The following is a 19,378-nucleotide window of genomic DNA, read 5'->3' as shown; positions in this document are numbered from 1 at the left end:
AAAAATATTTTGTTATTTATTATTTCTATTTTTACATATAGGCGGATTATAATTTTAACTAAAGTGAACTGGTATGTGTTCACTGAAAAATAAAAAAATAAAGTTTATTTGCTCGTGAACGCAGCATGTGTGCAGTTCACGCACCGCCCTTTGCGCCACGTCAGCCAACAACACACTTCCTGAGGAGTTAACGACAGTTTGCAGAACCATGTGCGCAGGTCTGTTCATACCCGGATCGAGCGCCTGAACTTTGCCTCATTGGCCAGTTTGTTTATTAAACTTCGTCTCGAGGAAAACGTGCATGTCCTTCAGCGTGTCGCGAGCATTGCTGCGTTGAGTTGAGGCGTTCACGAGAAGTCGTGTCAAGTCAAATCAAGGTGATCGGCGGCTCGTGCTGCAGTTGTACGATGCTCACTGCTTGCTCGTGGAGCTAAGAGGGATCGGTTGTGAAGTTGGTGAGTTAAGTTCCTTCTTTGTCACTTTTACTCATTTTAAAAGTCTGAGTAAAAGTTACATTTCTTAATTTGTCATTTTTATTTATTTTTAAAGTTGGTGTGTAAAAGTTAAATGTCCCCTATTTGTCACTTTTATTCACTTTTCAGTGTGAGAATCATTTAAATCATTGTTTAATGTCTGATATTTGTTTTAAAACCTTTGGGTGTGCATGTTTTTTTTTGTCTTTCTGCTCTCTTATCACACACAGCCAAGTTAATATTGCACTTTCATCAGTGTTTGGTTTAGGTTGTTTTTTTCAAACATGCTGTGGATTTGGAGTCATGCTTTATTCTACAAGTAACCTGATGATCGGACTCTAATGAACTCCCCTCTCACCTCACAGCCTAGAAGCAACCTGTTGCAGAGACCCTGTTATTCCCGTTTTCAGGTCTGAACATCAGCGCCATGACGGGTGACATGGTGGTCTGGAGGGGTCTGACCTGGATGAAGCAGGCGGCCTGCAGAGCCTCACCGGGAGGCCTGCACGGCACCGGGAACCAGAGGCTGGTAAACTTCCATCATGCTGCCGGATCAGCGAGGGTGAGCAAGTCAGCCGTGATTTGTCCGTCATGCAGCCGCAAAGCCGGATAGAGTTTCACAAACATGCAACCCAGATACCTCCTGAGTCAGTTCCTGCCATTATCACCTCATCAACGCCAATAATAGTGAGCAGGGCTGTGAGGCGGACCATGCTGGAGTAGACAGTCGAGAGGATTTATAAAGTCTGTTTTATAGCCAAAATAACCATCATACAATTGTGCAGTTTATACTTAGCTTGGCAGTAAAGCTTCCAAAACAACATTGGGACCAGTGGTTCTCCACCTTTTTTGACTTTGACCTCTTAAAATGTAGCCGTGTCTACTTGTGACCCCTCGTCCAACTAGTGATTTTACCGTTTAAACTGTTCTGATTAGTTTTATTTGAATGATTAATAAAGGCATGAAGGGGTAAACTCTTCCATATTTCACCAAAGAGTGTGGGGGGGGGAAAATGTCGTCATTATTTATCAGAACAATTATTTTGTCTTATTTTATTTCCCAATTTAACATCTTGTAACCCCTGATTTTAAAATGAAATGCAGCTAAAAATGTAGGAAAGTTTTACTTCCATATTTTACTGATTGCTGCTCCTGAAACCGTCAAATGAATTCCTAACCTTCCTCAAATGTCAATCGTGTCCCAAATTCTGTGTCACGTTGTCATGGCCGGATTAAGCTGGAAGAGTTCAAGTTGTCGGCTACTTTATTTCCTCCAGAATCCAAAAAGCACTCTCGAGCTGAGATTAGTGGATCAACACGAACAGATGAATCGGCACATTTTTTTAAATCTAGTGACATTTTTAAGGAAGACTTCAACGTTAACGGCATCATTTTTGTCACTTTTACACTTTTGTTTTCGTACAGATTAAAGAAAAGTTTAGAGGTGCTGGTTTTTCACATTTTTGGTACCTTCGGACAGACCCATGCTAGCTGTTTCCAGTCTTTTTGCTACGCTGAGATAACCGGCTGTGGCTTCATATTTAACGGACAAGAGTGTTATCCAGCTTCTCATCTAACTCTCGGAAAGTGAATAAGCCTATTTCCCAAAATGTTGAACTGTTCCTTTAACACCTACTCGTATGAATCATGTTTTCCCGTCCAGGAGACGTTCAACAAACCACGAGAAGTCTGCGTCCTCAGAGCCTCGGCAGCACAGCGGCACAGATATTCCACTGTTGGAGCTTGTTTCAGTGCGTGTTTCACAGGAAGCGTTAACGCCAGACAGGCGACCTGCAGTGGAAGACCCAGCACTAAGCACATGAGGTACCACGGGGACTGGTCCCGCCAGCTGTTCTCTGGCCATACGAGGTTGTTTAACCAGGACAACTCCACAGTGGGCCGTCTGACGCCAGAGGACGGTGATAAAGCGGGAAACGCCAAGAAAACCGACATCAAGCAACACAAGCAAGTGGTATCCACTCTAACACTTTTCTATAAATCAGTGTTTGAATGATGTTGACGTATAGGTCTCTTTCAGGGTTGTGGGTTTTATTTGTCTTTTGTCCTTTTGAGTTTAGTGCTTTTCTTGTGTTTCAGCTCAGCGACAGAGCCAGAGAGAGGAAGGTGCCCGTCACACGGATAGGAAGGCTGATGAATTTTGGAGGTATGTGTGTTTAATGGCATCCTGGTAGATGTTTTTAAAAGAAAAGTGACATTATTATCATTGTAGTCCTCAGAGAAGAAACTGTAGTGAATGTTTTACATCGTAAAACATGTAATCTGAATTTGCAGCATTTATTAACTCAAGGTAATTTAAGTAATCTAAAGTGGACTCTGGTCATTTCTTCATTTACTTTCAACAATTGTTGACACGAGTTGTACGAATGACGTTTGCTGCTCTGGCCCTTCCTGGAGAGCAGTGCTGAGAAATCAATAGCTTGAGAAAATGTTTCGGGGACGTGCCAGAGTCCTGACTGAGAATCCAGCTGGTGTAAAACGTGTTGTCATCAAAAGAGCATCACACTGAATCGTTTAGTATCCGTTGTTTATTCCACTTCTGTCACGGACTTAAATGACCCCTGAACTCTCAAAACGCTCCGAGTGCTGCCCTGAGAAATCAAACCCACCTCTGGTTACTGATTGCTGTTATCAGATGCAGAGGAGGGCATTGGTAAAGGTAACACTGGCCATTTATAACATTATCAATCTGGCAATTTTCTTTTTTTAACATCGCCTTTCAAACAGTTCCTGCCAATACCAACATTCATTCAATACAGGGTTGCCAGGGGCCCCTAAATCCCCCTCTGAAAAACACACCCAGGTCACCATTAATCACTGTCAGACACATCGGTGGAATACGCTTAGCGGAGGTCATTTTCAGATAGCGCGGTTATAAAGAAGAGCATGGATTTAAGTAGCAGACAATAAGTCTCATTGGCGTTATATGTTAGTATCAAGTGTTAGTCACGGAGGGCTGACTCTCGGTCACACTGGTGAAATACAGTTTGTTTATTTGTCACCTTGTATATAGATATTCTTTTCTTTTTGCAGGTCTGGCGGTTGGACTCGGCATTGGGGCGATCGCTGAAGTGGCCAAGAAGAGTTTAAAACCCAAACAAGGAGGGAAAGGTAATGAGAGGACTAGAAAGGCGACCGTGGTCACTCTTCTTGTTGAGGCTGTAGACATTCCTCTAATGTAACTCGCCCTGTTTTATCTTTCATAACATTTTAAAAAAGGGACAGAATTAACTTCAAATTTTAGATAATGAACAATATATTTCATGTGAAGTTCCTGTGATAATAGATAGTGGTGTGTATAACCGTTACTATTGGATTGAAGTACTGAAGTAGATTAATTTCAAAAATATAAGAAGTAACGATCTTATTTGGAGCTGAAATACAATATCCAATAAATGTGATAATGAAATGTTTTGTTTTTTTAGGTGATAAAAAATCCATTCTGGACTCGAGTGCCTTCCTCTCTGAAGCCAACGCTCAAAGAATCGTCCGGACACTTTGCAAAGTCCGAGGTGCTGCTCTCAAAATTGGACAGATGCTCAGCATTCAAGGTGAGGAGTCATCAGAAATGTCTCGTATTCAGAAACTGATCTTCAGGGACTCACTGCTACGGTATGTTCACAGTAAATGTGTATCAGTGTGCCTGTAAAGGCTCAGCTTTCACCAGAGACCAAACGGACAGCAAGCTGGTGCTGCAGCTTCCCAACAAGACTTCGTCATGTTTCTGACAACAAAGCGGATCCCTTTACCGCGAGGGAAATGTCACCTAAAATAAGCATCGGGCGAGCTGAACACAATAAGTACCATTCCAGCCGAGCTATTGTTGGCGTACCGAGGCTCAGCTGACACTTTATACAGCTGGCTTACGGTGCAGTGTCATCATGCTCTCTAGTTTGTTTTCTCATGTATTATCATTAGTCGAGTCACCTCTGGTGGAAAGAAACTTCAGTTAGTACATTTAAGTACAGTTTTAGGTACTTGTACGTTACTTGAATATTTCCATTTTCTGCTACTTTTTCCTTGTACTCCACTACATTTCAGATGCAAATATTGTTCTTACTCTACTAAGTTTGATAAGTTGAAGGTATACTATGCACGTTGTCGGTTGGTGTTTTTTTTACAAACCATTCAAAGTTGGCCCTCCTCCCATAGAGAGGCAATCCTATGACACGGTTATGACATGTTTTATGACTTTTATATGACCTATTATCCTATTTTTATGATGTTTTTATTTAAGTACTACACGATAAAATGATATTGCATAATTAGACTCAAGTAATTAGAAATAAGACATTAATGAATGTTTTATGACCTACTAAACTATGACATTTTTGCACAACTGATTTGTTTTATGAAATATCTAATGACATGCTATGTATTTTTCATGAGACGAAAAATTTTATAACATTTTTATGCCGGCGAGTCCACTTGGACTCAACGATGAACTGATTAGAATTTGGTGGTCACTATGACTTCACTAAATATGTTTTTGTCTATAACTCAAGAAATCATATGCCAAATTTCACAAATGTCTAATAGGATAACATGATAAAGTGATGACATTTTGGACAGATAAGGATGTAACCTACCTGAAATAAGTTAGTTTTTGCCCCCAGAAAAATGAGTGCTGGTGCTTTGTCTCTCTAGTAATAGGCTGTGGACTTTCAATTACATTTTTTTAAATTTCATCTGTAAAATGTCACAAATTTCTTGTTGTTGTTGTTGCTTAATACTGAAAATGACTTTTTTTTTTTTTTTTTTTTTTTTTTTTTTTTTTAAGATATTCAAATAATTTATTTTCTGAACACTTTAATAAGAGGTTCTCATCCATGTTGATATTTGTCCATGGTCAATAAAGATATGTTGAAGCCAACAAAGACACGAAGTCCTTAAAGTGCTCCAAAACTCTGCATCCTGCTGTTTATGTGACGTAATTGACCACATTTTCCATTATTCAAACTAATGCTTTTATATTTTCACTTGCATTGTACAAAATTACCAAGAAGATTCGTCACTTCCAGCTTTTTGAAAAATCTTCAGGGATTTATCTTTTAGAAAATCAGATGCTGATCACTGTTGACTGTAATAACACAAGAGCATGCATAACGCTTAGTTTTCACTCTGTTCGTCTCATTTCCCCTCTCAGACGACGCCTTCATTAACCCTCAGCTGGCCAAAATCTTCGAGCGTGTTCGACAGAGTGCCGACTTCATGCCCCCTAAACAGATGATGGTACAGTTTGGAGAGCCGTAATAAACAACCCGAACTCGCTAAACTCAAGTTCATGGATGAGACGGTTTTACCTTCTCTCTGCAGAAAGCCATCGGCGGTGACCTCGGCCCCAACTGGAGAGACAAGCTGGAGTACTTTGAGGAGAAGCCGTTTGCGGCGGCGTCCATCGGTCAGGTGCATTTAGCGAGACTGAAGAACGGCCGAGAGGTCGCCATGAAGATTCAGGTGAGAGGAGCGTTAAAACACAGAAGCAAACTATTACAAAATGCAGCAAAAAGAAATCGCACAATGGAATCTGTGCTTTCAGTACCCTGGAGTCGCCAAGAGTATCAACAGTGACGTGAATAATATCATGACTGCTCTGAGTTTAAGCAACGTGCTGCCTAAAGGTAACATTGTTGGAGAGCTTTTTATCATATTTATAACTGCTGCTATTGTCTAGTGTTGCTAACCTCTTCAACATACTCTCCCACATCAGGAGCTTTCCTGATTGTCAGCTTTCTAACATTTGCCCTCCTTTACAGGTCTGTTTCCTGAGCACCTCATTGAGGTCATGAGCCGTGAGCTGGCGCTGGAGTGTGATTACATAAGAGAGGCCAAATGTGCCAAGAAATTCCAGTAAGTTGTTCACACTTGTTCTTTGCGCACACACCGACTTTGGGAATTCAGTTCGTAGTGTATTCGTTAAAGCCTTTACAACCGTTTTTGCCTTTTTAAACCCTAAATATGAAGCAATGCTTTTCTGTGAGCAGTTCAATCAAAATCGTTTTACCCTCTCAGATTGTTTAATATGAATAATTTTTAGAGCCATGAAAGAATAACACTACATTACTTTACCAAAGTGGGCAATCAGTTTATCTCATGACACCTTGTAGGGGTCCTGTGCTGTTTATAGCTGGTGACAGCTGCTCAGTATGTTGATTAAAATGTCCATTCAGGCTCTAATCAAGAAACACTGCATTAGAGCCAGGCTAACTTTTCCCTCCTGTTTCCAGTCTTTATGCTAAGCTAACCAGCTGCTGGCATTTACTTCATATTTATCCTACAAACATTAGTGTGATATCAATCTTCTCATCTAACATTTGAAGGAAAGAAATCGAATAAGCGTATTTCCCCAAATATTCATTTTAAGAGCAACGTTTGAACTTCAGCTGTCAAGTTGATGAAGGCGATGTATTTCTTATTGCTGTGTTGTTGCCGTTCGTGTGTCAGAGAGCTGCTGAAGGATCACCCGTACTTCTACGTGCCTGATGTGATTGACGAGCTGAGCAGCCCGCACGTCCTCACCACAACGCTGGTGCCCGGTTTCCCTCTGGACAAGGCCAGCGACCTCTCCCAGGAGCTCAGGAATGAGGTACGAATTCAGACCTGTGCACCGCCAATACGTCGACCACTTTGGAAGGGTTCAAGGTGATGTGCCGAATGCCGAGACCTTTTTTTAAAAACCCCGGAGTCATGTCGGCACAATATTCGAGCGTCCTAACACGCACTGCATGCGTTCATAATAATGCTGTGCTGTATACATGGAGCACTGTTTTCTTTCTCCTCCTTTGTTTCTGATAGATTTGTGAGCAAATCTTGAAGTTGTGCCTGAGAGAGCTCTTTGAGTTCAGATTCATGCAGACTGATCCAAACTGGTCCAACTTCTTCTTTGATCCCCAAGCTCACAAGGTCCGTTTGTCTCAATCCCCTCATTTGTTCACTGTTGGTCTGTTTGGTGTTTCCCCCTTCGTCACTGAAGTCTGTTTCATGTTTCCAGGTTGCACTGTTGGATTTTGGAGCTACGCGGGGATTTGATAAGAGTTTCACTGACACCTACATCGAGGTAAGAAGCTGTAGAAATGTGTAAAGTTTCTTTCCTTATTCGGACACATCACTCATAACTACATACCAAATTATTGTTTTTTTTAAGAGTTTTCTAAATAAAAATAAGGTAATCATTGACTGGTCAATCTGGTTTGTTTAAGTTTTATTTCATGTTTGTAATCGGATGCGGTGAAAGTATCATTTATCCATCATATAATGTAAAATATGTCATAACATGAAAAGATATCTTGGTAAAACATGACAGGGAATTTGTTTTAATTAGAAACTTCTCACCTTATGTCTAAAAACTTATATGAAATATATATATAACTATATTTTTGTCATGGTGTCAGTAATACTGTTGGCTTAAAATAACTCATAACGTGCTTTATTTTCCTGCAGGCATTACATTTTCATCAGTTTTTCACTTTAATTTCTCAAATCAGATTATTAATGCAGCTACTAATAACAACAGAGAAGTCGTCCTCCAGAGATCCAGAGACATGAAGTTCCTCACAGGATATGAGTCAAAGGTAATAAAGACAAACCTCTTCACTATGAACCACAACATTGTGTAATCACGACATGCATTTTTTGACATACGATACTATGACATCCTTAATGGCTTTTTTTGATATACTATAAAATCGTATAGTATATAACAAAAAATACTGACTTTTTTTTTAACGGCTGTTCTATCACATTTTTGGGGCCTTTTTGTTGACATACTATACTACGACTTTTTATTACATTTTTCACGACCATACCCTGACCTTGTTTGTTGTTCATGACGTACTATACTGTGATTTTCTTCTCTTTACAACAGAATATGCTGTAATTTTTATCATATTTTGTACTATGATATAGTATATAATTGACTTCTATACTGTTTTTAAGACTTGCTATACAATAACATTCTTAGGCCTTTTCTTCAACATGCCATACCTTTTTATGACATACTATTCAAATACATTATTTGACGGAATTACATTTTAGAGATGCTGAAAGGAAGATTTTGTTACCTTAAATTTGGAAAGTGACTAAGTGTATATCCTTAAATGTAGAACTTTTGCGTCCTAAACTCAGGTGATGGAGAATGCCCACGTGGATGCGGTGATGATCCTCGGAGAGGCTTTCTCTTCTGAGCAGCCCTTTGACTTTGGAGCTCAGAGCACCACAGAGCGCATCCACGGCCTCATCCCTGTGATGCTGAGGGAGCGACTAACGCCGCCCCCCGAGGAGACGTACTCTCTTCACCGCAAGATGGGTGGTTCCTTCCTCATCTGCTCTAAACTCAAAGCTAGAATATCTTGCAAGAACATGTTCCGGGACACATATGAGAACTACTGGAGAGATGGGACGCCCGGCAGCGACAAACTAGCTTGAAGACTGGTTTTCCAAAACCATATTCCATCGCTCATTTTGACCAGGACTCTCATCCAGACGAACGTGAACATTGCTTTTCTAAGTAATGTGTGAAGAATATGTCTACATTTTGTTTGAATGAATTTGTTGTGTACAAACTAAAAAATCTTGTCTGTGTGGTTAGAACAGTTGAAATACATGATGTAAAAATAAATAAAGTTTATAAAGAAAATGAACGGCAAATGATTGAAATTATGATTTATTTTTATTTATCAAAGGTGTAAGTTATTATCCAAAAATGTAAGACATAAGCAACAACTAATGAGAACCGAATATTATCAATACTGATTCAGGCAAATACTGATTGTGTCTAGTCACATGACTATTAAAACATTTTCCATTCGCTGCATTTATACAGGTGCAAAACATTAAAACAATCACTCCACGGTAAGTTTTATCTAATAGTCATAAATATATCAGGGAAGTATACTGTAGGTAAAAATACAACATTCAGCTACTTCATAAATAAACATTTAGTGTCAGTGTAGTGACTGCAAAAGTAGACAACTTTCTTTTTTTTTTCTAAATCAAATGAATAAGCAAAACTCAAACATTAACACAAATACAAAGCTGTATCAAAGCTCTAAGATCTTGAATATATTCAGAAGTATAGCTGTGCTCCTGGTAATTATCAGCCTCGTATTAAAAATTGTTGCAGAAATCGATGTAAACACGCAGTCATGGTGCCGTCAGCAGTCTCCCTTCTATTGCTCCACTTGGATTGTTACACTGGAGAAGCCAAACTCGGAGCGCAGAAGCTTTGTCGCCTTCATGAGGACGATCTGTGCATCAGCGTCGTCTTCTGAGGACACAAATATAGGAAACATTTTCTTTAAGTTCTTGTTTACAATCCATCTTGAATATGAATCATTACATTGACAGCTTGACTCTCATAGTATAACATTCCAGAAAAACACGGTTAGTATGCATTAACAATAGAAAAAGCTATAGTAGTCACAAAAATATACATTATAGTATGCTATAAAAGTATTTGTGTACGTTTCTTCCATGTATATATAAGGAGATATGTGTTGTGACAATAGTCTACAAAAGGTATTAAACTTCAGGAGCATCTACTTCCATCACCTACACTCAGGCTGTATTGATCTTACCTGTGGCCACGTGGACAGAAAGTAAAGAGTGAGTCATGTTGAGGCTCCACATGTGCAGACTGTGAACCGACACGACTCCTCTCACAGACAGCAGCAGCTCTCTCACGGTGCTGAAGTTAACGTCCTGAGGAGCGCCTGCAGAAAACAAAGACGACACCGGTTAAAATGAAATGTAGTCGATGAAACGATAACGTCACCACGCAGGCACGGAAGATGTGTTTACCCTCCATCAGGATTCTGAAAATGTCCTTTGTGACAGGAAGTGTTGTTGCAAGAACAAGAACCGAGAACAGGAACGTGCAAATCGGATCTGCTACTTTATATTGAGGCTGTGGGGAATTCACAAATGTGATTAAAACAAATAATAAACCATATAATTGAGTTTGAATGTGCAAACTGTCTTGTCTGGGCCTCACCCACTTTCAGTAAATTAGAGGATATTGATATGTTTGTCTTCTTGTAACGTAGGTGTTTAAAGGATAATGCTAGTGTTATGGGATATTTTACTTCTTTTCAAGATATGTTATAAAAAAAAAACAAAGTGTCAATATGTTAGTCTATCTGTCAATACTGTTTTGGGCCAACGCTGACCCAGAAGTGGATGATGGTGGCAGCCAGCAGGACTCCGACACTTTGCACCAGATCTCCCACCACGTGGATGAAGGCCGCCTTCACACTGGCGTTGCCGTGCCCGTGATGGTGGCCGCTCCCCCCACGCCGTTTGTGCGTCTGCGGCCGGCTGGTGGGAGGCGCGTGACTGTGGCCGTGTGAGGCTCCAGACTGATGGAGGATCAGGACCATCCTGAATAAAACAAAGTCAGAACTATTTGTGAAGAAGAAGCGTCTGATCACCGCTGACCAATGATGGTGGATGACATGATCAAACTCACAGGACGTTGACCCCCACAGCACAACCTGACGTTATGAGCATGATCTGACTGTCGATGTCGTAGTCTCCGTCAGAGACCCTCTGAATGGCCGATATGACCAGCACCGCTGTCACAGCCCAGATAGACATCACTGACAGCAACATGCCCAGAATCTCTATTTAACACAGAAAATGTGTAAATGATATCAGGTTAGAGCACAAATACTGATCTCTGAAAGTAGACTTTGCAGTATAGTTGGTAAATTACACATTCAAAGAAAACCAGGGCGAAATAATCACATAGAAATACATATATTCATAATAAGTGTAAACAATTTAACAACTCAAACACTATAAATGTATGTTTTAGTAAGCAGTTTATAAGATGGCAGGCAGCAAAAAACATTCAGATCAAACTGAAGGAGAGTATACAAATATACAGTACTTGAAGATAGATTAAAAATGTTGATAAGACACCAACAATTAAGTGTCTTTTTAAAGTTATTAGTATTTTTTAATAGTTCATCGACCAATCTATATATTTACTGTAAAAAATAATTCTCAGCACTGAGGTTTAAATGCTGTTTCAATTCCTTCTCCACATATATATATATATATATATATATATATATATATATATATATATATATATACTCACAACTATTTATTTTAGTGCCTTAAAATATAAATACGCCGTATCTAAAAATACTTGAATCAGGTTCTAAAATACCCTGTAACTGTGGAGTGTAAACTCCCAGAAACAAATTCAGTCGACATGATGTCAGTTTCCCTACAGCTTGATGTACGAATATAAGATTCACATCGATCTAAGAAAGAAAGCAGCTCAGGGAAGTCACCAAAATGTCAAAAACTAAACGAATGATTCCAACAAAGTGGGTTTGGATCTCACCTGCTCGATGCCACCCAAAGGTCATGGTGTGTGTTTGAGGCCTGGAGGAGATCCACAGAGAGAAGATGCTGATCACGATGCTGCCAAAGTCAGTCAGAAGATGTGCCGCGTCCGTCATGATGGCCAGACTGTGAGCGGCGTATCCACCTGTAGAAAAGACGGAGATACGTATGTGAGTGTGTGTGAGAGAATGTGAGTGAACTGAGAGGTGAGGATTGTGTACCAGGTTAGGAAACCCTAAGATTTCTTATTCTATAAGAACAAGATACATTTTACGGCGTATATAAATAAACTCGTTAGTGCTTTCAGGTGGACGCACTCTGTCATTGTGATATACTCTTGTGTTATACATAGTGGTTCATTTCTTTTTGTTTTGTATATTTTTGATGATTAACTCTAGGTCGCTATTGTACTGAGGTGTTGTGTGAGAAGCTCCCTTGTGTTGCCACAGACTCCCTGGTCTTCCTTCCCAGATTTTATAAGTTACTTTTTTCTTTTACTGCTTTTTGATTTGGCATTTACGTACTGATATTTGAAAATGTTGCGGGGGGGAGGGAAGTCTGGGTCAGCCTGCTTGGCCTGCTGCCACCGCGAGCCGACCCCGGATAAGTGGAGGAAAATGGATGGACGGTCCTGATATTTCTTATTACTTATATAAACTGGAACAGATCTTCAATTGGCTGATTTAGTAAGCAGCGTTTATATGTTGCACCTGGTCAAATTTAAACAATTTTCTCCATCTATAGAAGTGATCGTGTCTTTTAAGATATGAAGTCTTTATATGCAAAGTCACAAGAAACTATAGCTCTCAGATAAAGGTAGTAAAAAGTGCAATAGCAAACGTAGAAGTGCAGATGTATAAAGTAGCAGTAAACTGTATTTCTCAAGTAAAGTAAAAGTACCTCAAAATTGTACTTAAGTTGCGCTTAATTGCGCTTGAGTAAATGTACTTTCCATCAGTGTGACTTTCCCCTAAAGCTCATCACAAGCATGAAGCAGAATCACTTTTCATCGTCCAGATGCCTAAATAATCCACATTTGCAATTTAAATTATTGAAAAACTAAAGTGTAATATTCATATCTGATACATTTGTGGCAGATCATAATCAGATACGACGATGCTTATTTTTTTTCTTCATCTTACCAACCACCTCTCCGGTCATGAAGACGAGGCTGACAGCGCAGGCCGCGTAAAGCTTCCTTCTGGCCAAACGTCTCTCGTCCCTCTCAGCCGCCGACATGGAGCCCGCCTCCTGGCACAGCCGGTCGGGCTGCCACAGGCCGTCCACGCTGGAGGCATCTTCACTAGACTCTGATGCAGAGTCTGAATATTTGTCCTCTGGAGAACTCGTCCTGAGAGAAGACAGAACTGTATAAAACACACGCTTATAACAGATTTAAGCGATTCAATAAATGAAATCTGTGCCGACGTTGAGCTCATATGAGAATATAAAAAGAACATACAAGCTAAGAGGCTCCAAATGAGTCTCAATCAGATGTTTCTCTGTTGATAACTCCATATCCTCAGGTGACTACACTTCAGGGACTCCCTTTTAGTTTTAATGTTAAAGTGAAGCTGGACAACTCGCCAGCTGCTGTAACACGCGTTATCTCTCAGAGGTGGAGCACAACAGGAGCCAATGGCAGCTGACTGAGCTGAGAGGTGCTGGTCACTAACGGCAAACTGCACAAATTTACGAGACAACTGTCCGACATTTCCAGTATAACCAAAGTTTATTTGATCAGACAGACGTTACATTTACAGAAACAAACAGTTTGGAAACATGGAAAAGTTGAAAGATTGGAAAAATACCTGGGAATGTTGAGATGACAAAACTAAATATATAATTTTTCTTTTTTTAAAGTTTGATAAAAAATAATTCAAACCTGAAGAAAAAAAAAAAATGTATACTAAAATATATTCTGGCACTTTTGTGAAGTTTTCTCAAGTATACAAAACTTTACATACATTTCTGGGTTTGCTTAAAATGTATATAAGCATGTGAAAGTCACCTGAGAAAAACAGATCAAATTCTAAGAATAATGCACATATACAATTCAGATTTGTACCAAACGTACAAACCGTACATTCCTACACCAAGCAGAAATACAAAATATAATACAAACATGATAAAAGACAATTCAAGGCGTCCTCTTAATATACACTCAATTGGTCATAAAACCTAGAATGGGTACATCAAAAATACACCTCTGAATTTACACAAACACATGATTCCTGCATTGAGCATCATTTCACGGCAAATACAGGCAATAAATCATCTCACACACCACAGAGACCATCGTTAAAAGTAGGCCTCGACTCCTCTGAAAACATTCATCCACGTGTAATATTTAGCAATGAATCAAATCAGTCAGTGGTTGGTTCCAGCTTCAAGTGCGGGAAAGTGTTTTTCAGAAAAGTTTTACAAGAGCTTTCTCAGTACCTTAAGAATTATTCACCCCGTGTGTTTGTTTCTTTGTACAGCGAACTAACCACCAGTACTGCCATTATCTCTTAAAGATTTTAGTTCAATATTTTGGGAGATACGCTTATTCGTTTCCTTGAAGGAAGAAGATTGATACCACTCTCGTGTCTCTGCGTTGTGTTAGTGTGAAGCTGGAGCCAGGAGGCTATTAGCTTAGCATAAAGACTGGAAACAGGGAGGAACAGTTAGCCTGACTGTCTGGAGGTAACAAAGTCTGCCTATGAAAAACTCTGAACAAACAACACACAAGTGACTGGTTTTGTGGAACTAATTCTTCACAAACAATAACGTATCCATCCGCCCAGGACTTCTTTGTCGGGCGTCTCAAACTACAACGCAGGTTTGAAACCTTGTAGTGAGGAAAGAAAGTTTGCATTAGAGGTAGATTTTCGAACCAGGCTAGCTTTCTCCCCTGCTTCCAGTCTTTATGCTAAGCTAGGCTAATTACCTCCCCGTTCCAGCTTCTCACCTAATGTCAAGTTCATGTCATATCTGGGTTATTCTGACTTGTCAATGGTGCTCAAGTCAAACCAAGTCATAATTACTCAATTAAAAACCTCCAATTAGTGCTTAATTAACAAGTGCACAACAGATATGGACACTTATATTACAAAAGTATTTTTGTTTTAACCCAACTTTAGGAATATGGTGCTTTATTGTCAAATAATAGATATTTTAAGGACTCACACAGGGAACTCTGCAATCATGCACCTGCCTTGAGTCCAATGATGTGAAGAGTCGCGTGCCGAACTCTACCTTTCAGAAAGAAAGCGAACGAGCGTTTCTCCCAAAATGTTGAATCGTTCCTGTAATGTCAGCATCACTCCGACAAATATCAATGCTCATGGAGCTAGAAGGGGCTGCCAGGCAAATGCACAACACAAGTAGAAGTCCAACCAAGTTTGGTTTAGTCTCAATATACTTTCCTAATTTCAATAAGCCTCTACATTATGTATCTATGTACAGTGTGACTGAACACCGCGTATGTCTCCGAGTGGTTGGCCTCTTAAAAATTGGGAACCAGCATTTTAAGTTGCTTTAAAAAGAAATATTAAAACCCTTCTGACCCAAGAGCCAAAAATATTCTCAGACCGTCATGGCAGCGTTAGGATTTTAAACACGAACTTAAGATATTAAAGTGCACATTAAAAAAACTAATTATTCCAGAGCTTTGATCTGCATGGCTTTGTCACTGCAGTCCACACACAACCCACTATTTAAAAAATAAAAAGTTTAAATAAATATGAGATTGGATCAAAGACAATCGGCACATATCAAAAAATAAAATGGCACAATCAAATCGCTTTTTTTTCTGCACGTCAGCCACCCATTCAAACCCATAATTATACTCCTCATCTTTGGCTGATGACGATGTGGTTCCGTCAGGACTCCACTCACTTAGCTCACGAGGCGTCGCTGGTCGCATGAGGCTGAATCACGATCGGTGCATTCTCCCCTGGAGGTGTGAAGAAAAGGGAATTCTTTAAAGTGTCTATACGTTCATTCATTTACCCCCAAAAAAACAGCAAAACAGAGCCGAGTGTATTACGGGTATATATTGTTCATTTTCTACTTTAAAATGATTTCAATACGTCTTCCAGCACCGACGTCGGGTGAAAGATTAACAATCAAACAAACCCTTCCTGAAAAATAGCATAACGGTGAAAAGAACCGAAGTTTATGAAAATATCCTCCGATATCGTACATTAGTTTACAGATTATACAGCGTAGAGGAGAAGGAAAGAGGAGCAAATGTTAAAACTAAAATAAGCAGCAGAATTGTTTTTCGTCACTCGAGATCAGTGGTTCTCAACCTCTGAACAGTCGAAAAGACTGTTTGATTAGTTTAATGTTTGAATATTTATAATTATAATTACTCAGAGGCTCACAAACACGTCTATCTTTGACAAAAACTGCCAAGTAGGGATAATAGAAATATGTATTTCCCTTATCAGATAAATAATTGTGTGGCTACTCTGAAATGATCTTAACTCGCAGATTGAGAACCATGCTGCTCTTGATATTTAGCATTAGCATTTTAACCCACCGTGTTCCTCCACTGGGCTCAACATCGAGAACATCGTCATCAGTGATAAGTGTAAGCAAGCAAAGATATTAATAAGCAACAAGGGAGAGAAGAATAACAGCATCCTGCAGCACTTGTAGGAAGACATGTTAGTGTGTTATGATAAACACACGGGCCCGGGACGGAGCCGTTAGAAGCTGTTGCCGAAACAGAAACGCCGACTCACGTTCTGCCAGATTAGTGAAGCGGCACGGGGCGGCTGACGACAGGTGAACTTTACCTGAAGAGGGGCCGGCGCTATCTGAAGGCTCAGAGCTCGGCTGAATAACTATTACAGGGTCTCCTGCTGTGAAACAAAATGCGACACACTGAGCAAACCCACAAACAGCTGAACGCAGGTTCTCCAGACCAGAGAATATTCAGTTCAAAAAAGACCTTCATTGTTCTCTGTGAAGTGTGCCGTCAGTATAACTTTGAGAACAGACTTTGGTGGGGTGCTAGTTGGTAGAATGAGCGTTTAATTGGGTCATTTTCTTTTGACGGTGAACAACATGAACTAATACCTCTCGTCAGTCACAGCGACAGACTGTTTACATACGCAACTGTTATTGTAAGACTGCTAATCTCCATTAGGCGTGTATGTTCACTATAAAGGCTCACGGAGCAAACGCATCCGTTTTCAGATTCTCTATTCATCGTAGAGTCTTGCGAGAACAACAACGTGATTGACAAATTAACTAAAAAGATGAAGTATTCCTTTAAAGGCTTTTTAAAGTCAGTTTGCTGGCTTGAATTGAATTTGATTCAACGGACACCAGCGATGAACCATGTGATTTCCCAGTTTCTTATGTAAGCAGCTGGAAGATATCCATCAGAAGAGCAAAGTCCCTCACCTGCATCCTGTTCTCTGATCTCTGCCTCGAGGTCCTCAGGGTCCATGTAGGTGAAGTTGCCCTCGTCTTCTGAGGATTTGCACTTCCCGCAGCAGAAACAGCAGCAGCAGAAACAGCAGCAGCAGGTGAAAATACCGCAGCACACCACGAGGGTCTGAACACCAAAGAAAAGGGAATGAATACTAAACACACAATTACAAAATAATTAAATGTTCATTCAGAGAGTCGCTCAATTTTCTCCCATGTAGACTTTTCAAACCGCGTTGCCTCTCACCTTGAACCAGCACTTGGACATGAGGAAGTAGTATTTGACACTGTCGTCCCCAAACTGCTCGGCCACGTAGAGTCCCATGGATCCATACTCGTCGTAGATCTTCCGTTTGTTCTCGTCACTGAGGATGGAGTTGGCGTTGTTGATCTCCTTGAATTTGTCGGCAGCTTCTGGGTTGTCTGGGTTCTTATCGGGGTGATGCCTCAACGCCAGTTTCCTGGAAATGAGTGAGTGAGGGTCAGAATATGCAGCTAAACAACTCAATAATATCATTTTATAAACTAAACATGTATTCAATTAATGAACACGCACCTGTATGCCTTCTTTATGTCTTCTGGAGATGATCCTTTCTCCAGCCCCAGGATTTTGTACAGGCTCTCTCCTGCTGTTGACATTTTACGCTGAAGTTTGTTTGGGTCCTCCATGTTTCAGGATTTGGCAGCTGAGAAATAAACACAAATACAACAGAAAGAGTTTCAATAGAGTATCATACATCACTAGTAAGTATAAAACGGGTATTTCACCAACTTGTCGCAAATGTAAAACTCATACAGGTACTAAACTGCATTGCTTACGGGAATGCAACAAAATACTGTTAATCTGGAGAGCATAATGCACAGAGTTCATTACAGCAACATGTGTCAGCAAATCAACTTTTATATCTGCTTGTAAAGTCTTTAACAATATGAGGAAGTGGTTAAATCGCTTATAATGCTGGTGAGGAAACTAGGCCACCATGGTCGTGTGGACCTTCCTTCTACTTCCATGTAGCGATCTCTGATCTCTGAGGAGACTCTGGAAGTAAAGCACACTGTATCGATGCAGAGACTCTTCTTCTTCTGCAGAAATGGAAGAAACTGTTCTACTTAAGTGGATAATAATTGTGGGGAAATGACTGAATTGGGAACACTAGGCATGGATCAGATCCATGTATACACAACAACTATCAAACTATCATTTCATTGCACCATGGTGTGTCTCTTGATATGTGAAAGCTGCGCCTCATTTCTTCTTTATTTATCTTTTATAGGCCAGTCCTGCAACATTATGGTATGCATGTTTGCTTCTTGAGAAAGCAAATTAATTTAAACAAAATGGTAAACAAAATAAATGAAAGCCTGCAATTCACTGTACTCACAAGTGGAAAACAACACAAATACTTCCATAGTAAGAACACACAACTAAAGTACATTTAATCAACACGTAAATAAACTACAACAAACGTGAGGTAAAGCAATCATGCTGGGAGACAGTATTAATGGTATAACTATAGTTAACGTTAGTTACGTAAGGACTTGGGTTTACTCTAAACACTGCGGGGTAAAGTCACCACAAACTGCTAACTGACTTAGCTAACTTTAGCATGAGGAGGAAGTGTTACATCTCACCTCCAGGACGAATGAATGTCGTTGTTTTTGGTCGAATCATAGAGTCCGAAGTGTGTCCGTTTACTGTCCTGAAGTTTGATCCATGAAGTGAAGCTGGTACTCAGGTCTCCTCTCTTAATGATCCGCAGACAATCCCATTAGGAGAACTTTAGCAGCGAAGCAGGAAGCTCGAGACAGGAAGAAGTCTTATTGGTCCTATGACGTCTATTTGATGCGCGCGGGTCTGCGTTCCAAAATACGCAGGATGTAAATGTAATAGTACATAATTTGTAAAAGGGGTATATCTATGATTACAATATATAATTATATGATATTAACTGATTTTTGTGTGTGTGCTACTGAATGTATTACATAGGTGTAACTCCTTTACTACCAATGTTTACTCAAGTACTGTACTTTGCATTTTATGCTACTTTATTCTTCATTTTGGAAACCATTATTGCACTTTTCATTCCACTACATTCATTTGAC

At 39.9% G+C, this 19,378-nt stretch overlaps 3 protein-coding genes across 6 annotated transcripts; 1 reads left to right on the top strand and 2 right to left on the bottom strand.

The window, feature by feature from the left end:
- The first annotated feature begins 209 nt into the window (after positions 1-209).
- Positions 210-9,146, top strand: coq8ab (coenzyme Q8A, genome duplicate b). 3 transcript variants are annotated; one of them, XM_076107707.1, is made up of 15 exons: positions 210-455; positions 884-1,035; positions 2,136-2,444; positions 2,570-2,636; positions 3,524-3,601; positions 3,916-4,041; positions 5,637-5,722; positions 5,807-5,947; positions 6,030-6,111; positions 6,247-6,340; positions 6,935-7,076; positions 7,286-7,393; positions 7,482-7,547; positions 7,975-8,061; positions 8,615-9,146. In XM_076107707.1, the coding sequence occupies exons 2-15, from the start codon at positions 901-903 to the stop codon at positions 8,912-8,914; spliced, it is 1,821 nt and encodes a 606-aa protein (XP_075963822.1). In that variant the 5' UTR covers positions 210-455; positions 884-900; the 3' UTR covers positions 8,915-9,146. The 3 variants fall into 3 exon arrangements, with proteins under 3 accessions (XP_075963822.1, XP_075963820.1, XP_075963821.1); XM_076107705.1 differs by having other exon boundaries at positions 839-1,035; XM_076107706.1 differs by having other exon boundaries at positions 210-1,035.
- Positions 8,895-13,421, bottom strand: LOC142968007 (proton-coupled zinc antiporter SLC30A2-like). Its single transcript, XM_076107711.1, has 8 exons — positions 13,308-13,421; positions 12,988-13,196; positions 11,844-11,990; positions 10,956-11,109; positions 10,657-10,867; positions 10,289-10,394; positions 10,066-10,200; positions 8,895-9,755 (listed from the first exon to the last, which is right to left on the bottom strand). The coding sequence occupies exons 1-8, from the start codon at positions 13,361-13,363 to the stop codon at positions 9,658-9,660; spliced, it is 1,116 nt and encodes a 371-aa protein (XP_075963826.1). The 5' UTR covers positions 13,364-13,421; the 3' UTR covers positions 8,895-9,657.
- Positions 13,422-13,554: 133 nt separating this feature from the next.
- On the bottom strand, positions 13,555-19,107 carry dnajc5gb (DnaJ (Hsp40) homolog, subfamily C, member 5 gamma b). 2 transcript variants are annotated; one of them, XM_076107710.1, is made up of 6 exons: positions 18,908-19,107; positions 17,832-17,961; positions 17,523-17,736; positions 17,249-17,402; positions 16,636-16,698; positions 13,555-15,785 (listed from the first exon to the last, which is right to left on the bottom strand). In XM_076107710.1, the coding sequence occupies exons 2-6, from the start codon at positions 17,942-17,944 to the stop codon at positions 15,733-15,735; spliced, it is 597 nt and encodes a 198-aa protein (XP_075963825.1). In that variant the 5' UTR covers positions 17,945-17,961; positions 18,908-19,107; the 3' UTR covers positions 13,555-15,732. The 2 variants fall into 2 exon arrangements, with proteins under 2 accessions (XP_075963825.1, XP_075963824.1); XM_076107709.1 differs by having other exon boundaries at positions 16,636-16,701; positions 18,908-19,106.
- Between the last annotated feature and the right edge of the window lie 271 nt (positions 19,108-19,378).

Source organism: Anarhichas minor, unplaced genomic scaffold (assembly GCF_050575085.1).
Source record: "Anarhichas minor isolate MPS153535 unplaced genomic scaffold, ASM5057508v1 ptg000040l, whole genome shotgun sequence".
Classification (NCBI taxonomy): domain Eukaryota; kingdom Metazoa; phylum Chordata; class Actinopteri; order Perciformes; family Anarhichadidae; genus Anarhichas; species Anarhichas minor.
The sequence above is the reverse complement of the archived record's forward strand: the minus strand, read 5'-3'. Positions and strand labels throughout refer to the sequence as shown.

Coding starts and splice junctions, on each gene's coding strand:
- coq8ab (XM_076107707.1), top strand. CDS start 901: ATGACGGGTGACATGGTGGTCTGGAGGGGTCTGACCTGGATGAAGCAG. Junction 6,112..6,246: donor AAGCAACGTGCTGCCTAAAG/GTAACATTGTTG, acceptor CCTCCTTTACAG/GTCTGTTTCCTGAGCACCTC. Junction 7,077..7,285: donor CCCAGGAGCTCAGGAATGAG/GTACGAATTCAG, acceptor TGTTTCTGATAG/ATTTGTGAGCAAATCTTGAA.
- LOC142968007 (XM_076107711.1), bottom strand. CDS start 13,363: ATGGAGTTATCAACAGAGAAACATCTGATTGAGACTCATTTGGAGCCT. Junction 11,991..12,987: donor CATGACCGGAGAGGTGGTTG/GTAAGATGAAGA, acceptor TCTTTTCTACAG/GTGGATACGCCGCTCACAGT. Junction 10,395..10,656: donor CCACCATCATCCACTTCTGG/GTCAGCGTTGGC, acceptor AATTCCCCACAG/CCTCAATATAAAGTAGCAGA.
- dnajc5gb (XM_076107709.1), bottom strand. CDS start 17,944: ATGGAGGACCCAAACAAACTTCAGCGTAAAATGTCAACAGCAGGAGAG. Junction 16,702..17,248: donor GATCAGAGAACAGGATGCAG/GTGAGGGACTTT, acceptor TTTGTTTCACAG/CAGGAGACCCTGTAATAGTT. Junction 15,786..16,635: donor TAGCGCCGGCCCCTCTTCAG/GTAAAGTTCACC, acceptor TCACACCTCCAG/GGGAGAATGCACCGATCGTG.